Genomic DNA, 19,359 nt, shown 5'->3' on the forward strand with positions numbered 1-19,359 from the left:
TGAACAGCTGATTGAGTAACTCAGCAGCGTTTTTGTTGTTTTGGCGTGGTTACGGCCATCAGTAACCCATTTCTGTGACAGATAATAAATCTGTTAAACTGGTTTACGCTTCCTCATCCTTCTGATACATCCTGATCGCTACATTTGGTGTCAGAAGTTAAACAACGGATTTTCCTCCACCCTGCTCTGCCAACGTCAGCTCTTCCTCGCCAGTTAAACGTAATGGCAGCACGTCAGGAACGATCCGGAGCTCGCCAGAAGGTCAAACAGGAGGGGATGGACGGTGTATGGCGTGATTATGACAATGCCCCAGAACGTTTGTCTCGCCTTAGACAGACAGCCATAGAGCTGGCTGCTGCTGCCGGTTTCGACTCACCCAGCGCGGGGCGGCGCTCCAGCAGGGGAGCTCCTGCCGAAAGTGACGTGGTGCCGGATGTAACCAAGGATGGTGGCGCCCATTTTAACCAGTTCCAGGTGAAAACACCTAAATACAATGGTAAAGCGGACTGGGAAGCCTTCCAGGCTCAATTTGAACTGTTGGCTCAGGCTGTGGGCTGGTCTGAGGACAAAAAGGCACTCCAGCTAGCTCTGTGCCTTACAGAAGAAGCCTTATCCTGCTTGCTCCTACTCAGCCCATCCGAGAGGGCGGACTATGGGGCCTTGGTTGGGGCTCTGAAGCGGCGGTTTGGTCAGTGCAGCCAGCCTGGTGTGCTGCGTTCAGAGCTGTCAAGCAGACAGAGACAGCCAGGGGAGCCGCTCCGCATATTGGCTAATGACATTGAAACCCTGGCACGGAGAGCATACGCCCACATGTCTCCTGAGGTGCAGAGCGAGCTGGCCAGGGACCAGTTCATCCGAGCCATAACCCCAAGAGAGCTGCGCATCCAGACTCAACTGGCACACCCCAGCTCTCTGCAGGAAGCACTGGAGCTGGCGTTGGAGAGAGAGGTCGTTGGAGGAGCAGTAGAGGGCGGCCACCCGGAGAGCAACCCTGTTGTGAGGACGGCGATGCAGGGAGACCCAGGACAAGAGAAACCAGCATGGGCGGCCGAGTTGACTGAACTGATCCGTGCTGTGTCTCTACAATCACCACAGAGCGGCACCCGCCCTCGCCGGGGCCCCCTTGTGTGTTGGCTGTGTGGCCAGGCTGGCCATATAAGCGTGAGGTGCCCCAGGCGTGCTGATATTCAGGGAAACGCCCCCGGGTCTGTGTAAATGGGACGACACAGACCCCCACCCCGGTGTCCCACCCTGCCTTGATTTCATTGGAAGGAGCCCAGCCGCACGGACGGGGGAGCGGGGCTCCACTCCCCCCAGAAGCAGATGACATCGCTGAGTCTGTGAGGGTGGTTGGTTGGACTCACATGGGGGATTTCTGCCATGTTCCAGTCACCCTGGCAGGGGCTCCATGTACGGCCCTTGTCGACACCGGCTCCACAGCTACATTAATGAGACCGGACGTGGTTCCAGCAGGGACACAGTTGACACCCACTCTTGTGAAGCTGCGAACAGTGACTGGTGGGTTAGCCCCCATGCTTGGGAAAGGGGTTGTGGCTATACGGGGGGGCTGTCAGTGTCTTTTAAGGTGTGGGTTGCAGAAGTACAGGACCCCTGTATATTAGGACTGGACTTCCTGAGGGCTGCTCGCTGTGTGCTAGATCTGGGGAAGAACACACTGGCCTTTCCAGGGGGTCCCACAGTTGAAATGGTGCACCCCACGCTAGCCACGTCACCACACCCACCAACCTCGAGAGTGGCTGAAACACACCCCCCGCTCCAAATCCCCCCTCCTGCAGCAATGCCCCCCAACACCAATGCTACCCCCAGCCCCGCCCCCAGCCTCACCCCCACTCAACAACCCACAGCTCTGGGAGTGGACAGACTGGCAGCAGTGAGGGAGGTGTGGAAACGCAGCTGTGATAGCTTGGAACCTGAGCAGCAGGAGGAGCTGTGGCAGGTATTGTGGGAGTTTAAGGACATTTTTGCTTTGACAGAAGAGGAGGTGGGCCTGACACACTTGGTGCAGCACGAAATTGACACAGGCGATGCACGGCCCATCAAAACACGCCCCCGCCGCCTCCCCCTGGCCCATCAGACAGCAGCAGACAGTGCTATTGATGAGATGTTGTCAACCGGCATCATTGAACCCTCTGACAGCCCCTGGGCCTCGGGGGTTGTGATGGTCAATAAGAAAAGGAGTCCAAAGATGAGATTCTGCGTGGACTACAGACCGCTGAATAGTGTGACCAAGAAAGACTCATACCCGCTGCCCCGCATCGACGAGTGTCTGGACTTAGTGTCCGGCTCGTCCTGGTTCTCCTCCCTAGACCTGCGCAGCGGGTATTGGCAGGTGCCCCTCAGTCCTGAAGCTAGACCAAAGACAGCTTTTTGCACTGGACGGGGGCTGTGGCAGTTTCGAGTTCTCTGCTTCGGCCTGTGCAACGCCCCGGCCACGTTTGAACGGCTAATGGAAAAAGTGCTGGCCGACGTCCCCCGACAGAAGTGCCTGGTCTACCTGGACGATATCCTGGTCCACGGGAGCTCCTTCCAAGCGGCCTTAGGAGCTCTGCGACAGGTTCTACAGAGGATAGCAGCAGCGGGGCTGAAGCTCCACCCCGACAAGTGCTGCTTCATGAGGAGAGAGTTGGAGTTCTTGGGACACAGAGTCGGAGGAGAAGGCATCAGCACCTTGGAGGACAAGGTGTGGGCAGTAAAGGACTGGCCAGCCCCCACTAATCTACGGGAGCTGAAGAGTTTCCTTGGACTTGCGTCTTATTACAGGCGGTTCGTGCGTGGCTTCTCTTGTATAGCCGCACCCCTGTTCTGCCTGCAACGGAAAGACTGTGATTTTGCCTGGACTCTTGAGTGCGAGCTGGCCTTCAGCTCTTTGAAGAAGGCCTTGACGGAGTCTCCCATCCTCACCCCCCCAGACCTCAACCTACCGTTTGTCCTGGACACAGATGCCAGTGATGTTGGGATGGGGGCGGTGTTGAGTCAGGTGGGGTCAGAGGGGGAGAAAGTGGTGGCGTACTTCAGCAAAACCTTCAACAAGGCGGAACGGCGCTATTGTGTGACACGCAGAGAGTTGCTTGCAATCGTGAGAGCAATCAGCCACTTCAGGTATTACTTGTGCGGCCTGCCCTTCACGGTGCGGACTGACCACGCAGCCCTCCAGTGGTTGATGTCTTTCAAGGAGCCTGAGGGGCAGATTGCGCGCTGGTTGGAGGAGCTGGCGCCATACGTCTTCACAGTGGAGTACAGGGCTGGGGCTCGCCATACCAATGCTGACGCCATGTCCCGGCGCCCCTGTGCTCCCAGCGGCTGCCGGTACTGCGAAAAGAGAGAGGATCGGGAGAAAGAGCTCCGGGCAGGGGAGGAGCAAGATCACACACACCATGGGGCCGGGCCGGTCTGCAGAGAGACGCAGGTTATCGACCCAACTGACTGGAGAGCGCAGCAGGAACAGGATGCTGATCTACACCCGGTGCTGAGGTGGGTGGAGTCAGGACAAAAGCCACTGTGGAATGAGGTCGCTGGGTGCTCGCCTGCCACCAAAGGACTGTTTTCAAAGTTTGAGGCTCTCCGGCTGATGGATGGAGTGCTTCAGAGAGCCTGGAAAGAGACTGCTACAGGGGAGGAGAGGTGGCAGGTGGTGGTCCCCAGAGCTCTGAGGGAATCAGTGCTTAGAGCCTCTCATGGAACCACGGGAGCAGGACACTTTGGCGTCTCCAAAACCCTGCGTCGACTCCGCCAGAGCTTCTACTGGGGCCAGCTCAGGAGGGATGTTGAGGACTTTTGCCGTCGCTGTGACCTTTGTACAGCGCACAAAGGTCCCACTGATCAGTCACGTGCCCAACTTCAACAGCTGGCAGTGGGTGCCCCGATGGAGAGGGTGGCAGTGGACATAATGGGCCCGTTCCCACGTACAGAAAAGGGGAACCGTTATGTCCTGGCCGCTATGGACTATTTTACAAAATGGCCAGAGGCATATGCTATACCCGACCAGGAGGCGGTGACCGTGGTAGATGCTCTGGTGGAGGGCATGTTTGCCAGATTCGGAGCAGCTGAGGTCATCCACAGTGACCAAGGTAGAAATTTTGAGTCTAGAGTGTTCACTGCTATGTGTGACCGGCTGGGCATGCAAAAGACACGGACTACTCCTCTCCATCCGCAGAGTGATGGACTGGTTGAACGTTTCAACAGGACTCTGGCAAAACAACTCGCTATCCTCACCGCGGAGCATCAGCGTGATTGGGACATGCACCTCCCTCTCGTCCTATGGGCCTACAGATCGGCTGTGCAGGATTCCACCTCATGCACACCAGCCCTGCTCATGTTGGGGCGAGAGCTAAGGACACCAGCAGAAATGGCTCTTGGCAGACCCCCAGACACACCGACAGTCCCACCGGGACCGGAATACGCCAGGAGGCTCCAAGATAGGATGGAGTCAGCACATGCTTTTGCCCGTGACCAGTTACAGAAGGCTGGCATGAGACAGAAAAGAAATTACGATACAAGAGCTAGAGGGGGGGACTTCAAGGTCAGGGACCTGGTGTGGGTGTATAGTCCAAGAAGAAAGAAGGGCCGGTGCCCTAAGTTGGACTGTCACTGGGTGGGCCCCTGTGAGGTATTGGAGAAGCTGGGAGAGGTGGTCTACAGGGTCCAGCTGCCACCTAGAGGGAGACGGGTGGTCCTCCACAGAGACAGGCTGGCCCCATACAGAGGTGATGCACGCCCACATCAGCGCCTCAACCCCCCTACACCTTCTCAGAGAAACCAGGCAGTCACACCCCCGGATTCAGTGACTGTGTCCCCCTCTGATTCCCCACACTCTCCCCCACCCACAAACTCACCCCCTGCTCTTAGGCAGGATGTTCCCAGACTGCAGGTGCAGCCGCGTGAGTTCACCCCAAGGCGGCCTCAGAGACTGAGAAGAGCCCCGGGCCACCTCAGAGACTTTTTATGCCACCCCTCGGGGCGAGGGACTTAGTAAGGGGGGGGTAATGTAGCGACCCTGCAGTTATGTTCAGTTATGTTAGTAATGTTGTCATGTTCAGATGTTCTGTTTAATGTTAAGCCTGTGGGTAGAGAACAGGTAGGGGCGGGGTAAGCACGGGAGTTGTGAGTGTGAGTGTGCGCATGCGTAGAGCGGCTGTGCGGCGCCCGTTAGGAGGCGCGTCAGTTGAACAGCTGTTGAGCGGAGTTGAACAGCTGATTGAGTAACTCAGCAGCGTTTTTGTTGTTTTGGCGTGGTTACGGCCATCAGTAACCCATTTCTGTGACAGATAATAAATCTGTTAAACTGGTTTACGCTTCCTCATCCTTCTGATACATCCTGATCGCTACAATATAAACCGACACCATTGATTATATTTGAGACTGTAATGAACGATTCATCAAAGGATCCCGTTGATCAGCTGCTGCTTCCCTGTCATCACATAGATGCGCTCGGGCGCGGCGCAGGAGGATCGGTGTCCCGGCTGCCTGGACAGCCCGGTCCGACACACGTCCAGGGGATGAAGTGCTGACGCACGAATGCGTTCATAAAAACAGTTCTGCTTCGCGCACGGTGACGCGGTTGATTTGCAGCGAGAACATGCTGTATAGCAGCCAAATCATCAAATAAATGATATTCATGATGATCGTTTTATTTGTGCGTAATGCATAAAGCATATACAGGAACACACTTGTTATTCCTTATTTTTCTTTTTTTTTCCCCCTTTGCTGTCACCAATAAATGCTAAACAATATAAATCTAAAGTATAAAATAGATCAAAACTTGTGCGGGGTGCATTGTTTTAATATCTCATTGCTTGGTGTAATATTGTTTTGCCTGACGCGGCTGGATCTGTGAGTCTTTGTTCACTAAGATGGTTGTAAAGACTGGGTCAGCAGCATCTTTCATTTCCTTCTTAATGAAAGACATACTTAAGCTAAGAGCGACTCTGGGAAACGCGATTTTCTTTCACAAGCTCCTTAAGAAGGTTTGAAAGAAGTCTTTCGCTGTTAAGAACTACTTAACTGATCTGGGAAACCCGGCCATTAAAAGTATCTTACATAATTTGAAAAAAAAAACAGAAATTTCAAGAAAAGATCCTGAAGAAATATATTTTAAATAATTAGGGTGTAAACAAAGTGCATATTTCCTTTAAAATTAACTAAACTGATATTGGATTAGATAACAATAGTAAAAAAAAAGAATTAGAAAAAAAGAATTGGTAAAATCCGGCCCGCCAAGCAAAATTAGTTTGAAACCCCTGCTCTACAGGCTTTAGTGAGCTCCGTTCATGAACGTTGACGTTGATGGCAACTCTGATGAAGGTTCAGAGTATGCCATCGGAAAAAGCTTATAAACAAATGCTCTTAAAAGGGGAATTGCCCATAAGTGCTTGTACAGCAGTTTTAGTTCATCAGAAGAGCTTTCAAGAGTTTGACAGCACAGATAAATTGATAATATGTTAGACATTTTACAATATTAAAATGATCCCACAGCAGCAGGGTGAACTCCTGATTCTCTACCCGCTGTTTAACTTGCAGAGCAGAAAGCAACATTATTTGTCCTCACGGAGCTTATAATCAACAGCTGATCCTGATTTGTGGATACTGAACTCTAATACTGACAAAGATAAAAGTTGCATATATATTGAATCTTTTTTTTCCCACATCAATTACAAATCTGGGCTATTGTTGGCATGTTTGTTGGACAAATGTTTTGGTGTTCTCTTTGAACACAACAATACTTGTATTATCAAATGTACTGCAAATGAATCAGCACGTATACGTATAGGTGGTGACTGAATAAAGTGACAACATGCTATGCCAACTTTCTTCTTTTCTTCAGCATTATTAGAGCAAAGTATTAGTACAGCTGAATGTAAATGGCACTATTTAGTTTAAGTCAGCAAAGTGGATCATAAAGTGCAGACTGTTTTCAAATCCCTGAAGATTATTTGCCAAAAAAATGTTTCTAAAAATATTTTTTATTTTATCATTTTTCTGTAAGGAAGTTGAGACTGAGATGGTGAAGGCCTCATCTGGTCCCCAAGCTGTATTTGGTCCATGTATGAAGTGCTGGACTCTGCTCAAACATCATTAATCTAACTGAAATATCAAGATCATACTGAAATTACGCAAATTTACACTAGTTACATAATTTGTTTAGAAAGTGTCAAATACAAAGAGAGAGAGAAAAAACTTTTAAAAAAAAGGCTAAGATGACTATTTTCAACCTGCAATGCAGGAAGTTGTCAACGGGTATGAACTGATTGAAGGAGCAAGGATCCAAACTGCGACTGATCTCCACGTTGTCGCCAGCAAGCAGCCTCACGGCCGCTCGGTTCTCCTCCACGAACACCTGCCACTGCAGAGACGAGAAGAGCAGCAGGAGGTGGTCATCTGCAGAGAGGAGGACAGAGACAAGAGTAAGAGGAGGTGCATCAGATATGTAAAGCAAAGGAGGAAAGAAGAGAATCAAAGTAGCAAAACAAAAGATGGACTTACAGAAAATGAATGAAGGATTGGGTGTCATAGCAAAATCAGGCAGGTAGAACCATTTGATGATATTAGAAGTCAACGGCTGAACTGCAGTTCTCCAAGGATAATCTGAAAAACAAGTGCAAGACAGAAAACAACAGAAAGTAACTTTTATATTTTTTGCAGCCAGTGTATGAAAGTGTTAATTTATTGTTTCCTATTTGGGAATTAGATTTCTGTTGATCCACAAATCGTTCATTCCTAATACAAATACAGCTGTGAGAACATCACCGCTTGAAATAACAATTTACTTAGAAATGATGATAAGAAATGATGAATAACTGCCTACCAACGCATAGAGCAGGAGGGATGCCGATGCAGAGCAGATACTGAAAAACCATGAGCCCAGCGGTGAAGCAGCAGTACTTGGGCCACACTTCCCCGATAGCTTTCCTGCGTCGCCGGAAGAGCACCGCTATTAAGGCACAAGAATGGAGAAAGGCGTAGAAATCCATCCTCTGGCCAATTACATTCACTGCCACGATTAAACTGATCTGAAATAAATTGCGGGCATATAAAGACATCAGATACGTCCACACACACGTTAACAAATGTAGATATAAATTTCAGCACTTAAAAAAAAAAAAAACAACTACAAAAACACCTCTAGTCCAAATTTGTAGAAACCGAAGTTTATTAAATATTTGATGCAGGGTGGAATGCCGTGATCAAGGTGCTGTCTCGTGATGCCTTGAAAGATTATACTGAAGGGTGGAGGCTTCAGGGCGTTATGAAGACGGAAGTAGAGCTGGTGTCGATAAACAGTTGCCTCAAATACAAGCAAGCCCAGCACCATCAGATGGTTCTGCAACACAGAACACACTTTCTTTAAAAAAGACTGGGCTGAGACAGAACTCTCACTTTTCAGAAGAATCTTTGGATTAGTTTTATACAGAAGCATGCAGAATGTGACATATGCTTATAGAATAAAATGTGTTTAAACATTTTTAAGTTAATACAATTTGTAAGCATTGCCTATATCAGTAAGTACCCCATTCGACAAGAGTATCTTGAGTTCAAGTAAAACACAACTGAATGTCCTACAAGTCCTCAGCCTGCTTCAATAGTAGAGAATTGGAGTATCCAGCAATCACCCGTAACATTATCACCAGTCTCATCCAGGGTGAGAAGTGGTGTTCTTCTTGTTACGATGCAATGCTCCTCTGAGAATTTCCATGAAAGTTGCTTTCATAGTTTCAGCGTACTTAAGGATTTTTTGCAAAGCAATCATGTCCCTCTTTGTCACCAGCATTTCAGTGGCAGGACATGATTAAGGCTTGCAAAAAACTGCTTCGAAACCATCAAAGAACACAACTAAGAGAGTTGGTTGCTCACGTCACCTCCTGGCACTAATCTTTCCGGATGTGCGTGAACCAAGACTCCACAGAGACTCAAAACATACGAGACCAAAAGGATCTACTGCTAACATCTGGGTGACAGGCGGTCCAGGACGCCATCAGATCACCTTTTTCTATCCTCTGACTGATCAGAGTTCTTTTGGCAGCAGGAGAAGAAGAAAGAAATGTGAAAGATTTTTTCCAAAAACAAAACTTTGGCACATGTCACCGCACCCTCAGACAGGGAAGGATCCTGCCCTCACACTTCAGCAGCGCTCCGCACCAGTAGACGGGGTCAACAGGTTCAATATAGAGTATAGACCTCCTTAGTAGCTCCACCATGTTTCCCCTCAGCTCCGCTTCATCGTTCGACCCCGAGCTGTTGGAGGACAGCAAACCCTGAAATACACAAACAACAACATTTTAATTATGCATTTTGGTTTATTGTATTTTAGTATTTCCAGGGCTACAGATTAATTACTCATTTATTAATCCCAAACATAACAATAGGAGCTATGCTGTCGGCGGCAAATAAGCCCTGGCAGGGTAACTCCAGGGAAATTGTAAGGCGTCAGAAAAAGCGTCATGAAAAAAAGTCCGGTGATACACACATGGAGGCACCCATGCAGCTCACTTGGATTAAAGACGCCATGCCCTCACACAAGATCCAGGTGACAAGAGGATAGGCTCTTCAACAGACACCTGGAGGTTAGGTCTTATAGCAACCTTATTAGCTACTTTGGACCATTCTCCTACTTTGGACCGGTGCATCGTTGACTAGGCCTTGGTAGTTCAATGTCCAGCTGTTGAAAGTGTGGCTTGTGCAGGAGTTTAAGGGATACCAGCAAGCTATAGTCAGGTTGACTTTGACACAAAGGAGAAGAAAAAAAAACATCAGGTGTGATAGGAGATGGGTGGAGCATGGGCATTGGCTTAAACTCTGCATATTTAAGAAAGAACATGTTGGAAGGTTGTTAGCCTGTCTAGCTCAGGGGTCGGCAACCCAAAATGTTGAAAGAGCCGTATTGGACCAAAAACACAAAAAACAAATAGGTCTGGAGCCGCAAAAAATGAAAGGTCTTGTATAAGCCTTAGAATGAAGACAACACATGCTGCATGTTTCTGTATTAGTTATAACTGGGGGTAGATTTTTTTTCCATTATGCACTTTGAGAAAAAAGTTGAAATGTCGAGAAAAAAGTTGAAATGTCGAGAAAAAAGTCGAAATTTCGAGATTAAAAAGAAAAGGAAAAAGGAAGAGAAAAAGAGGGAAAAAAGGAAAAAAAGAAGAAAAAAGAAAAAAGAAGAAAAAGAAGAAAAAAGAGAAAAAAAGGAAAAAAAGAAAAAAAAGAGAAAAAAGGAAAAAAAAGAAGAAAAAAGGAAAAAAGAAAAAGAAAAGAAGAAAAAAAGGAAAAAAAAGGTCAAACATTTTTGAAAAAGCTCCAGGGAGCCACTAGGGCGGCGCTAAAGAGCCGCATGCGGCTCTAGAGCCACGGGTTGCCAACCCCTGGTCTAGCTGTACAAGTCTGTGCAACTTTGCATGGAAAAGGCAGCGCCTCTGGATTGGGAGACTAGGATGGGGATTCCCGTTTTTTTTAAAACTGTATAAAAAAAAACTCTGGGACCACAAGTTGATGCCAGGGTGCTGGAGAGAATAGCCTGATATTTGAACCTCAGATCCAGAAGGAATATTGCAGTATTTGTCCTGGTGGTGCAACACTGAACTAACGTTTTATCCTTACATGAAAGATGTAGGGTACAAAAGAATTTCTACAACAATTAACATCTGCATACAGACTTCAAACATCACTATTACAGTTACAGACTAAAATAAAACTTAAAACAAACAGAAAATATAGACCTGCATGTAAATACAAAGCTGGATATATATATGCATCTAGACATAAACTCACAGCTGTGCAGTTGAATGAGTAATCTAGAGGTTTTATGACTTTGAGCTGGTAAAACATCTTGCACACCACCATGACACAGGCCCAGACAGCAGAGATACTGGATGACAAAGGTCGTATCCGTGGAAACGGGAGGGCAAACACCCACAGAACCAGAAAAAGGAAGTTCATCAGGGAAACCTGTGGAAATAGAAATTAAACATTAATATAGTTTTTTTTCCACTTCAATAGATTAATATTCAATTTGTCTCTTTATAATAAACTGTGATGTCTGTCTAGCGAACATTTTCATGCACGCAGGTATATGGATCCTACATCCCACCTCCTGTAGGGACACCCAGATGATGCCAGAGGAAACTATTTTGAGGTTGTGGAGCTCCATCAGTCTCCAGATCAGCTCCTGGAGCCTGTACACTCCAGACACAGCCTGAATGAACAGCAGGCTCGCCTGGTCCACAATTAAAACCCATTTGTCCTCACGACTGCTTGGCTGACTTTCTGAGAGCAAAGGGTGGTAATAAAAGGGTAGAAAAAGGACATCAGAGAAGGCATTACAGTACACCACTGCAACCGTTGTAGTAAAGCTCAAATGACCATATTTCTGTAACTGGAAAAGACATAAATATTCAGTGTTTACTTCCTTGAATCAGTAACAAACTTAACAAACTCCAAATGTTTTTAACAGACACAGTAATGTTTGCATGAGAGCCATTATTTCATAGTTGTATTGCTGGTTTAGAGCATAAATATGTAATGCGAAATCAGTTTACTACTCCCAACTGATGGAACAAAAGGAAACTGGAAATCTATTTTGGATCCTGTGCAGAAGTTACCCTCTCCCTCTGTCTCATCCTGCTCCTCAGCACTTTTCTCAGAGGAGGTTTGCAGGTCGATGCTATCCAAAGTGTCCTGACTTTTCGCAGTTCCCAGCTGCTCCTTCACAAGTCTGTTGGAACACAACAGTTTTTGGTTTTTGTTTTATATTTTTTTACTTCCACACTTTATAAATCAGTGACATATTCAGGGGCAATTTTACAGAATAACATCCATATGATTAGTTAAAAGAAATTAAATAATGAGGTCCAGCTCATAAACTGCAATTTACAGCAACATTCAAAGGCAAGGCAAAGCAAGGCAAGTTTTTCTTTGTATAGCACATTTCATGTACAAGATAAGTCAAAGTGTTTTACATAAAATTTGCTTAAAAAATGCATTAAAAAGTAAAAGAAGCCAAAACTTATTTTAAGTAATGAAATAAATAAAAACTAGAACTTATCCATTAAATAAAATCTAAAATCTAAACAAGAGTCTTACCTTTTCTGAAACTTCTCAATGTTTTCTTTAATGCTAGCAATGGGATGAGAAGGTATGGATGATATTAATGTACCGGCTAAAGTAATGATAAGTTAGAAATTATATTGTCAAATGATTCATCCATCAGTGACTACTCAAACTAATGATTATTGCATTCTTACTACTCGTACTAACACAACACATCCTTCCTCACAAATACTGTTTTCTGATTAGCAGCTCAGTCACAAACAGAATAGCTGAATCCAACATCCACTGATTATTGTATCAGAGCAGGATCCTAATCTTCCACTTTGATACCTCGCTTTTGAAAGGCAAAGATTTCATGTTCTTCAATATTGAACAAGAATCTGCATTTTTTTCTTAGCCTGCCTACCATTTGTCTATAAAAAAAGAATGATGGAATAGTTTGGAAAAAAAGAACATTTTATAAGCAACTGTTTGATCTCAAACCCCTACCCACCTCATCAGAAAAAAATAAACTAAAACCGTGTACCTAAATTCAGTCTTCTCAGATCCATCTTAAATTTAAAATTCATCTTAATAATTTAAACATATGCAAATACTACATTTCACACACTCTGAGAGGGTTTTTGACAGGGTAAGCTCTAGCATTCACCTCATAGAACCATTTTTACTCTTATTTCACATAATGGATTAACATTCTGGATGACAGACCTTAAGTATCTTATATCACCACTAAAGGTATGATTTGATCAGGCAAATATTCCCATCGTAACAGTTTATTTTTGCACGTTACATAGAATCACTCTCTTCACCGAGAACACAGAGTGACAGTATTTTAGGCTATAAAACCAGTTAAAACCCCATAAAAATGAATCTGTATTGTTGTTATTGCTGATCCTGGTGCATCCTCCCAAACATCATCCCACAATCTGATTAACAGATTTGGCAGTATTTCTGATAACCCCAGATGAGTCCATCTGGGAACTCATCTTTATCTTAAAAAAAGAAAAATAATTCCATACCAAATATTCAAATACAATCAATATATTTGAATCTAATATTCTAACAAAACCGGATGATACAGCTAAATTCAGGTTTACCGACTGCTATGTAGCATCAAAGAATACAGATGACATAAACCTCGTTCTCTTTAATCTCCCACATTTCCACAATCTGTTTCCAATGACTCCTGTTAATCCTACACTGCTGCTTTTACTCTTTAAATTCAGCATTTAATACCTTTTACTGGAAAGGCAAAAGGCTTGGCATCATCGTAACACACCCCACCAGAATCCACTCAGTATTATAACAGGCATAATACAATGCATATATATATAATTTTAACACTTTTCTCCTTTAGAGCCTGCTTTTATATGTACAACCCTCAACAAGCTAAATTGTTTTATTCTTATTTTAATACTGAACCAACAACTGGTGATGGTCACATAAAAGATGTGAAAGTACATCAAATACAACAATTCTTCCTTTTAATTTCATGTTTGATTCTTTCATTTATGAACTTATTTATGAACTATTTTGTCCATTAGAATGAGAAGTCAACTATTTTTTGAGATTTTTTGAATGATGTGTTGCTCTCAAATTTCTAATTCCTCAGTTGCTGACACTTGCTCTCATATACCCAAATCTTTCAGTGTGTCAAATATTTCCCATTTAGGTACTTGGCTGTTGCTAATTGTATCGCCACAGTGAATATTGCCACAATTAAAGAAGTATTTCATTGTCTAATCTTGTTTTCTAGCGTTGAACTAGATGCCTAAACCAGAGTTGTTTAATTTAATAATCAAGTCAAGGACCTTGAATATCAGAGATATTGGTTCAACCTTGGTTCAGGCAATAAAATAAACAATGTGAAACACAATCAGTGGTGAGTCAAAAGGCATAAAATCTGAAATATGCAGAAGTTTACAAGAGAGTAAAATGCAGCACTTACATGTCAGCTACCACACCGACTGAAGTCTTGAGCTCTTCTTCTCTAGATGATGAGGCACACACATTGAAATGAATTACATTTTGTGCTAAACGTGTATAAAAGACACTCACGCTGACCACACTGCTTGACCGCTTTTAAGTACACTAAACAAAAGCCTTTTCAGTCAAAAATAAGACATATTTTATTATTAAATATAAAGTTTTCTATACCTACAATACATTTTGCATTTAGTTTTTCATAAATGAAAAGATAAGTTATCTCTTATGTACTTTCTATGCATAAAGTGAGTGTCAATAAAATAAAATTATCCCTGCCAACAAATCCGTCTCACCTGGAGGTCAGCCGGACAGGTACGTTGTCCAGGTCAGTGAGAGTCAGGAAGTCTGAGTTAAAATAATGCAGCTGGAGGATACAAGCCAACAGGAATGCAGCAGGAAGCAAAATACGCGCAAACAGCTCCACTGTGCTGTATCTTTCCAAACCCAGGTCACGGAGGCTGAAAAATGACAAGGGAAGAACAATATGATTAAATTAATCTAAGACAAATAGTGGAGTTTCTTCTTGCACCATGTTAATAAATAAGTAAATAGAATAAAAGACTTACCCGTCCTCTGACATGCCCATGATCTGTCTGAAAAGTGCAGATACACTTCTAAACTGGTACATGTAGACGGCTATCAACACAACCATGGAGTAACCCACTACTACTGCCCAGAACGTCTTCAAAACCCGACGCCAAACATCGTACCGGATCTGAAGGGAGAGGAAGCAGAGTACGCAAGGACAAACTTTGTTCCCCATTTCAAAAATGGTGGCCTGAAAACATTTTAGTACAGTAAATGTAAAGTAAATGTATAAACTCCTTTCAAATGCAGCAGTTTTGCAGGAGTGTGGATCTCTAATAAGTGTGTATGAACACTTCAGAAACCTATTTCTAAGAGAGTAAAATGGCTTGTTTCAAGAACATTAGATTTTAGACTATTTTGCTAGTTTTCAGAATTGTAGCCAAAAATGTGTTTTACTTTCCTCATTGGCAGAGGTTTTTTGCTTATAATCAGACAGTTTTGACTAGATTTAGGAACATTAAGGATTATTTCAAGAGGGGATGTTTTTGCAGTGCATTAAATTCCCTTCCTGAGACAAAGCTTGTGAAAACACATGCCGGTAAACTGAATCACATCATCTACAGATTACTCTGTTGCCTGTTTTCCACCATCCATGTGGTATGTAAAACACCATGGTGGTGCTGATGTTGCCTTAATAGAGAAATAATGTTGTCTCATGTCATCTCCACAGCCATTAGGCCTTCCTGTAAGTGTCTACTGTTTCTCTAAAAGGTCAGCAGAAACATAATAGGGGGGGAGGGAAAAAACAATAAAAACAGCAGCAAAAGAACGGGTATGTGGTTATCACTCATAATCAATATCTTCACCTGAAAAATACTTTCAAGGAGTGGCCCATTGTTTCGAAGTATTTATGCACAGTTTTCAATTGCATTGCACACATTTTGAATGTTTAATCAACAAATGACATTTAAATGATTCACTTATGATAAGTAATGGAACAACAATTTAACAATAAAAGTGGAATATTTTTCCATTTATTGGCCCATGCAATGTTGCATTCCACAGTTTATTGACTCTATACAGTAAAGGTGTGCATATACAGTATATTTGTAATAGTATATTTTAAAATCAACAACCTGCAGATAAATCTGTAAAATAAATATTAATTATTTAAATAAATATTCTGTTCTGATTCAAAACTGCTTTCATTCATATTGTTTTGATCCCTTATGAAAGCACCTTAGCATCTAATAATACACACTGTTCTAAAAATATAAAGGGAACACAAAAATAAGACATCTGAGATCTGAATGAATGAAATATTCTTATTAAATACTTTATTCTTTACATAGTTGAATGTGCTGACAACAAAATCAAACATCAGGCTGATCCAAGTTCGATGTAAAGTCCTTAAAACACGTCAAAATGAGATTTACCGGTAGTAGTGTGTGTGGCCTTCACGTGCAAATTGGAGTGTGATTGACTTGGAGTTACATTGTGTGATGTTCGAGTGTTCCCTTTATTTTTTTAGCAGCATATGTTTTAGTTGTTTTAATTCCAGAACCTTTCTTTAATTCAGATATTAACTTTTTGGTGTTTCTTCTGTGGTTGAAATCTTTTTTTTTTCTTTTTTTTTATCAAAAATGTATGCTCAGTTTGCTTCAATGTGAATATTTGCTTTATGTCTTACAGTAAATTAGTTTACATATGGCATAATTCTATAATATCTTGTGTGTGCGTGTTGGGGAGCTTTTTGTGCATTTAAAGCAATATGATGAGTTATATGACGATGAACATCGTAATAATCTTAAATTCACCTGCCCCTACTCTGCTCGCCCTCTTTTTGCTCTGGACAGTTTTACTGTGCTTTATTTCTATCTTTTTTAATGTATTTATTCTGTCTGAAAAGGCCCTTAATTATCATTTTGCTGGCATCGGGATGAGGGTGCTTACGTTTTTTTTCAACTTAGGAAACCATTGCTGTTTTGGATTGCGTCAGTATGGAGATTTCATAAGAGGTAGCTGTCCGTTTAATAAGAAAGTAGATGTACTTACCTGGTAGAGAACAACACAGAAAAGGAAGAGAACTATGTAGAGGATTTTGTAGACCACCACCTGAATGAGTGAAACAGGATTTGTTTACATAAAATAAAATCATTATGATGGGTAATGATTTTTCACTGGTTTCACGTGTGCAAATATACTAAGAAAACATGATGAATGAATGCTTTTAGCACTTGATGAGATGATGTCTGACTTAGCACATATATACTGAAATTGAAATTACTGTAGTCATTACATACCTTTCCAGAGAAGCTGACCACAAAGAACATCGAGCAGCAGAAGAGGATCCAGTATTTCACCAACATTCCTTTTACACCTGAGATCAATAACGCCACCAGAGGTGACGGCTGACTTTCCTCCACTGATACTGACGAAACAAGGAGGAGTGCATACGGGAAGGACAGATAGAAGGAAAGTAGAAAGGAAGGAAGGAATGGATATGGATAAAGATAAAAGGGAAACAAGGAGAAAATCTTAAGATACCACTGCATTAACTTTTGAGCGCAAAGTTATTACAGGACTAAATTTCACTTTTCTGTTATAGAAGCCTTAGTTTTCAGATAAAATCAAAAAATATATTACGTGACATGGTTTTGACTTCATCTAAAGATTCCCCCTTCATCATCTGCGCCTCCTGCCTCTCCTTCAGCTGCTGACGAAACATCACCCAAAAAGTTAAGGTGTAGAAGACCTGCAGCAAACAACAATTTAAAAGAAATAAAAATTAGCACAATATCCAGAATTATGAGCAATTTTATGTTTCAAATTTTCTGGTCAGTGTTTATAGCTAACGTTTGACACGTGGTTTCCTTGCATTTATCAAATTAAACTGAAGTAAATGTAATCTTGTCTGATTTAAATTGAAGCAATATTTGACAGTGGGTTGCATCACTTCTTTTTTAAGAAAAGCTTTAGTGTTTATGAACTGAGGAGATACGGTTTTACAGTTTTGAGGGGGAAATATGCTTTCATTCTACTGCTGTCACTGGTTTGTTGCTGTTTAGCTGAGATAAGGAGGAAAAGCTGTAAAAGAGGCCTTTATGCCAGATTCCCTGGCATTGCTCACCTTGGCTCCGAGGTGGATACAGGGTGCAGGGTGGTAACTGTTCAGGTCAAAGTCCACTATGACCGTGGGGGGCAGTCCAGGGTACAGCTCAGTCCGGCTGAGACGCAGCCCGCTCAGGAAGCCCAGCACCACCAGGACGGTGCCGTAGAGGGCGAGGAACGGGGCAGACATCATGGCATAACGCCGCCGGTCACGCATCATCCAAATGATACAGGACCATACAAGCAAGGCGAAAGTCAGCCAATTGTTGTAGGTGATGCTCCACACCTGAAAGTTTTATATGACAGCTTATTGGTTTTGACAAGACAAATTTAGCTAAAAAACTAGACCCGTCAATTTAACAAATCAGAGCTTAAAATTTGTTCAGTTATTTAATTTTGTTAATACAGCCATATTATGAAACTGCTGTAGACTGAGCGCATCTTTGCTCGGTATACACCCATAATAACTAGTTTTTGATTTTTACTCAAAATAAATTTGTTGTTTTAGTTTAAATGTACCCAACTGGTTTGTTGTTACTAATCGTTTCAAAGGAAGTGTAACAAAAATGAACAAAAATTAGCTGTTAAGTGTTGTAAGTCTTTTTATGTGTGGACATGTGTAAAACTTGAGAATCTTGACCACAATTCTCTGGTTCTTCTAGGTTCTAAAATTTTACCAGTCTGTAAGATTGTTGTTTACATAAGAAGAAATGTTCACCTTTATTATAAATCTTTCATCCATTATCTACACCCTCTTATTCACAAACCCACATATAAACTAACAACCATTGACACGTCATGATAGTAATCAGCTACAAAAAATAAAAAGCTAAATGAAAGATAAAACATTAAAGAGGGATGTTGATATGGAAATTAATCACCACTGCCAGCTGAGTTTTTTTTTAATGTTTGTTCAACATTTTACCTTGGCCTACCTGATAAATCACTGCACTAGCTACTTTTTTCAACTCCCATCTTATTAACACCTCTTTTCTCTTATGATGGTTCTGGGTTGGCGGTTGAATTTTCTGCCTTTTTACCTCATTAATCATCTTTGGTTAAGGCATCAAACTCAAAATTGTTGCCAGTCAGTACGTTTACATGCAGTAACAGAAAGTCGAATTGTTGCCTTAATTCAACCGATATCGAATTTTTAAAAGCCACCTTAGCCGGGCTGTAGTCAAACTGAACTGAAGCTCTTGAAATCAAGCTTTTAGTGCCAGATAATGCGGTCCTAATTAGAGTTATTCCGGCTCTTAAAACCCACGCTTAGCTGAGCTACTGACCGCCCCCTTAGCGGAGTTACTGACCGCCCCGGTACTCCCCCTTCCGGAAGTGACGAGGCGCGGGAATAATAACAATCATGGCATCACAACAACACGGTAACAGAAGAAGAAGAGGGAGACATGACCAGGCTTAGTACGTGCAAAATACACAGAGCTGCTGCATCATTAGCGTCCATTTTTTCACATGTTGTTGTCCTCCTTCCCGCTTGTTTACTAATTGTACCGAAAGAATGCCAACGCGAAAGTGCGTGTGGCGCCACCTAGCGTCGCAGAGTGGAACGCACCTCACTCAATAATCGATCGTCTTCTTGTGCATGTATACTCAGATTTATCTGAAACTCCAGTTTAATCCTTAGCTAAATTGTTGCCAATAGCTTGACTGACTCAG

General features: G+C 43.1%; 1 protein-coding gene across 1 annotated transcript in view; it reads right to left on the reverse strand.

The window, feature by feature from the left end:
• The window catches only part of si:dkey-11f4.7 (piezo-type mechanosensitive ion channel component 2), a 50,502-nt gene that overhangs the window by 21,287 nt on the left and 9,856 nt on the right, over positions 1–19,359 (reverse strand). The window contains exons 13-28 of the mRNA XM_061736557.1: positions 17,705–17,971; positions 17,221–17,329; positions 16,878–16,999; positions 16,630–16,689; positions 14,613–14,761; positions 14,340–14,504; positions 14,009–14,050; positions 12,094–12,126; positions 11,613–11,725; positions 11,102–11,277; positions 10,783–10,959; positions 9,105–9,269; positions 8,138–8,338; positions 7,823–8,027; positions 7,501–7,602; positions 7,230–7,395 (exon numbers count right to left, since the gene is read on the reverse strand). Coding sequence (XP_061592541.1) covers positions 7,230–7,395; positions 7,501–7,602; positions 7,823–8,027; positions 8,138–8,338; positions 9,105–9,269; positions 10,783–10,959; positions 11,102–11,277; positions 11,613–11,725; positions 12,094–12,126; positions 14,009–14,050; positions 14,340–14,504; positions 14,613–14,761; positions 16,630–16,689; positions 16,878–16,999; positions 17,221–17,329; positions 17,705–17,971 — 2,252 coding nt within the window. The remainder of the gene's footprint in view (positions 1–7,229; positions 7,396–7,500; positions 7,603–7,822; positions 8,028–8,137; positions 8,339–9,104; positions 9,270–10,782; positions 10,960–11,101; positions 11,278–11,612; positions 11,726–12,093; positions 12,127–14,008; positions 14,051–14,339; positions 14,505–14,612; positions 14,762–16,629; positions 16,690–16,877; positions 17,000–17,220; positions 17,330–17,704; positions 17,972–19,359) is intronic.

Source organism: Cololabis saira, chromosome 12 (assembly GCF_033807715.1).
Source record: "Cololabis saira isolate AMF1-May2022 chromosome 12, fColSai1.1, whole genome shotgun sequence".
Taxonomy (NCBI): Eukaryota; Metazoa; Chordata; class Actinopteri; order Beloniformes; family Belonidae; genus Cololabis; species Cololabis saira.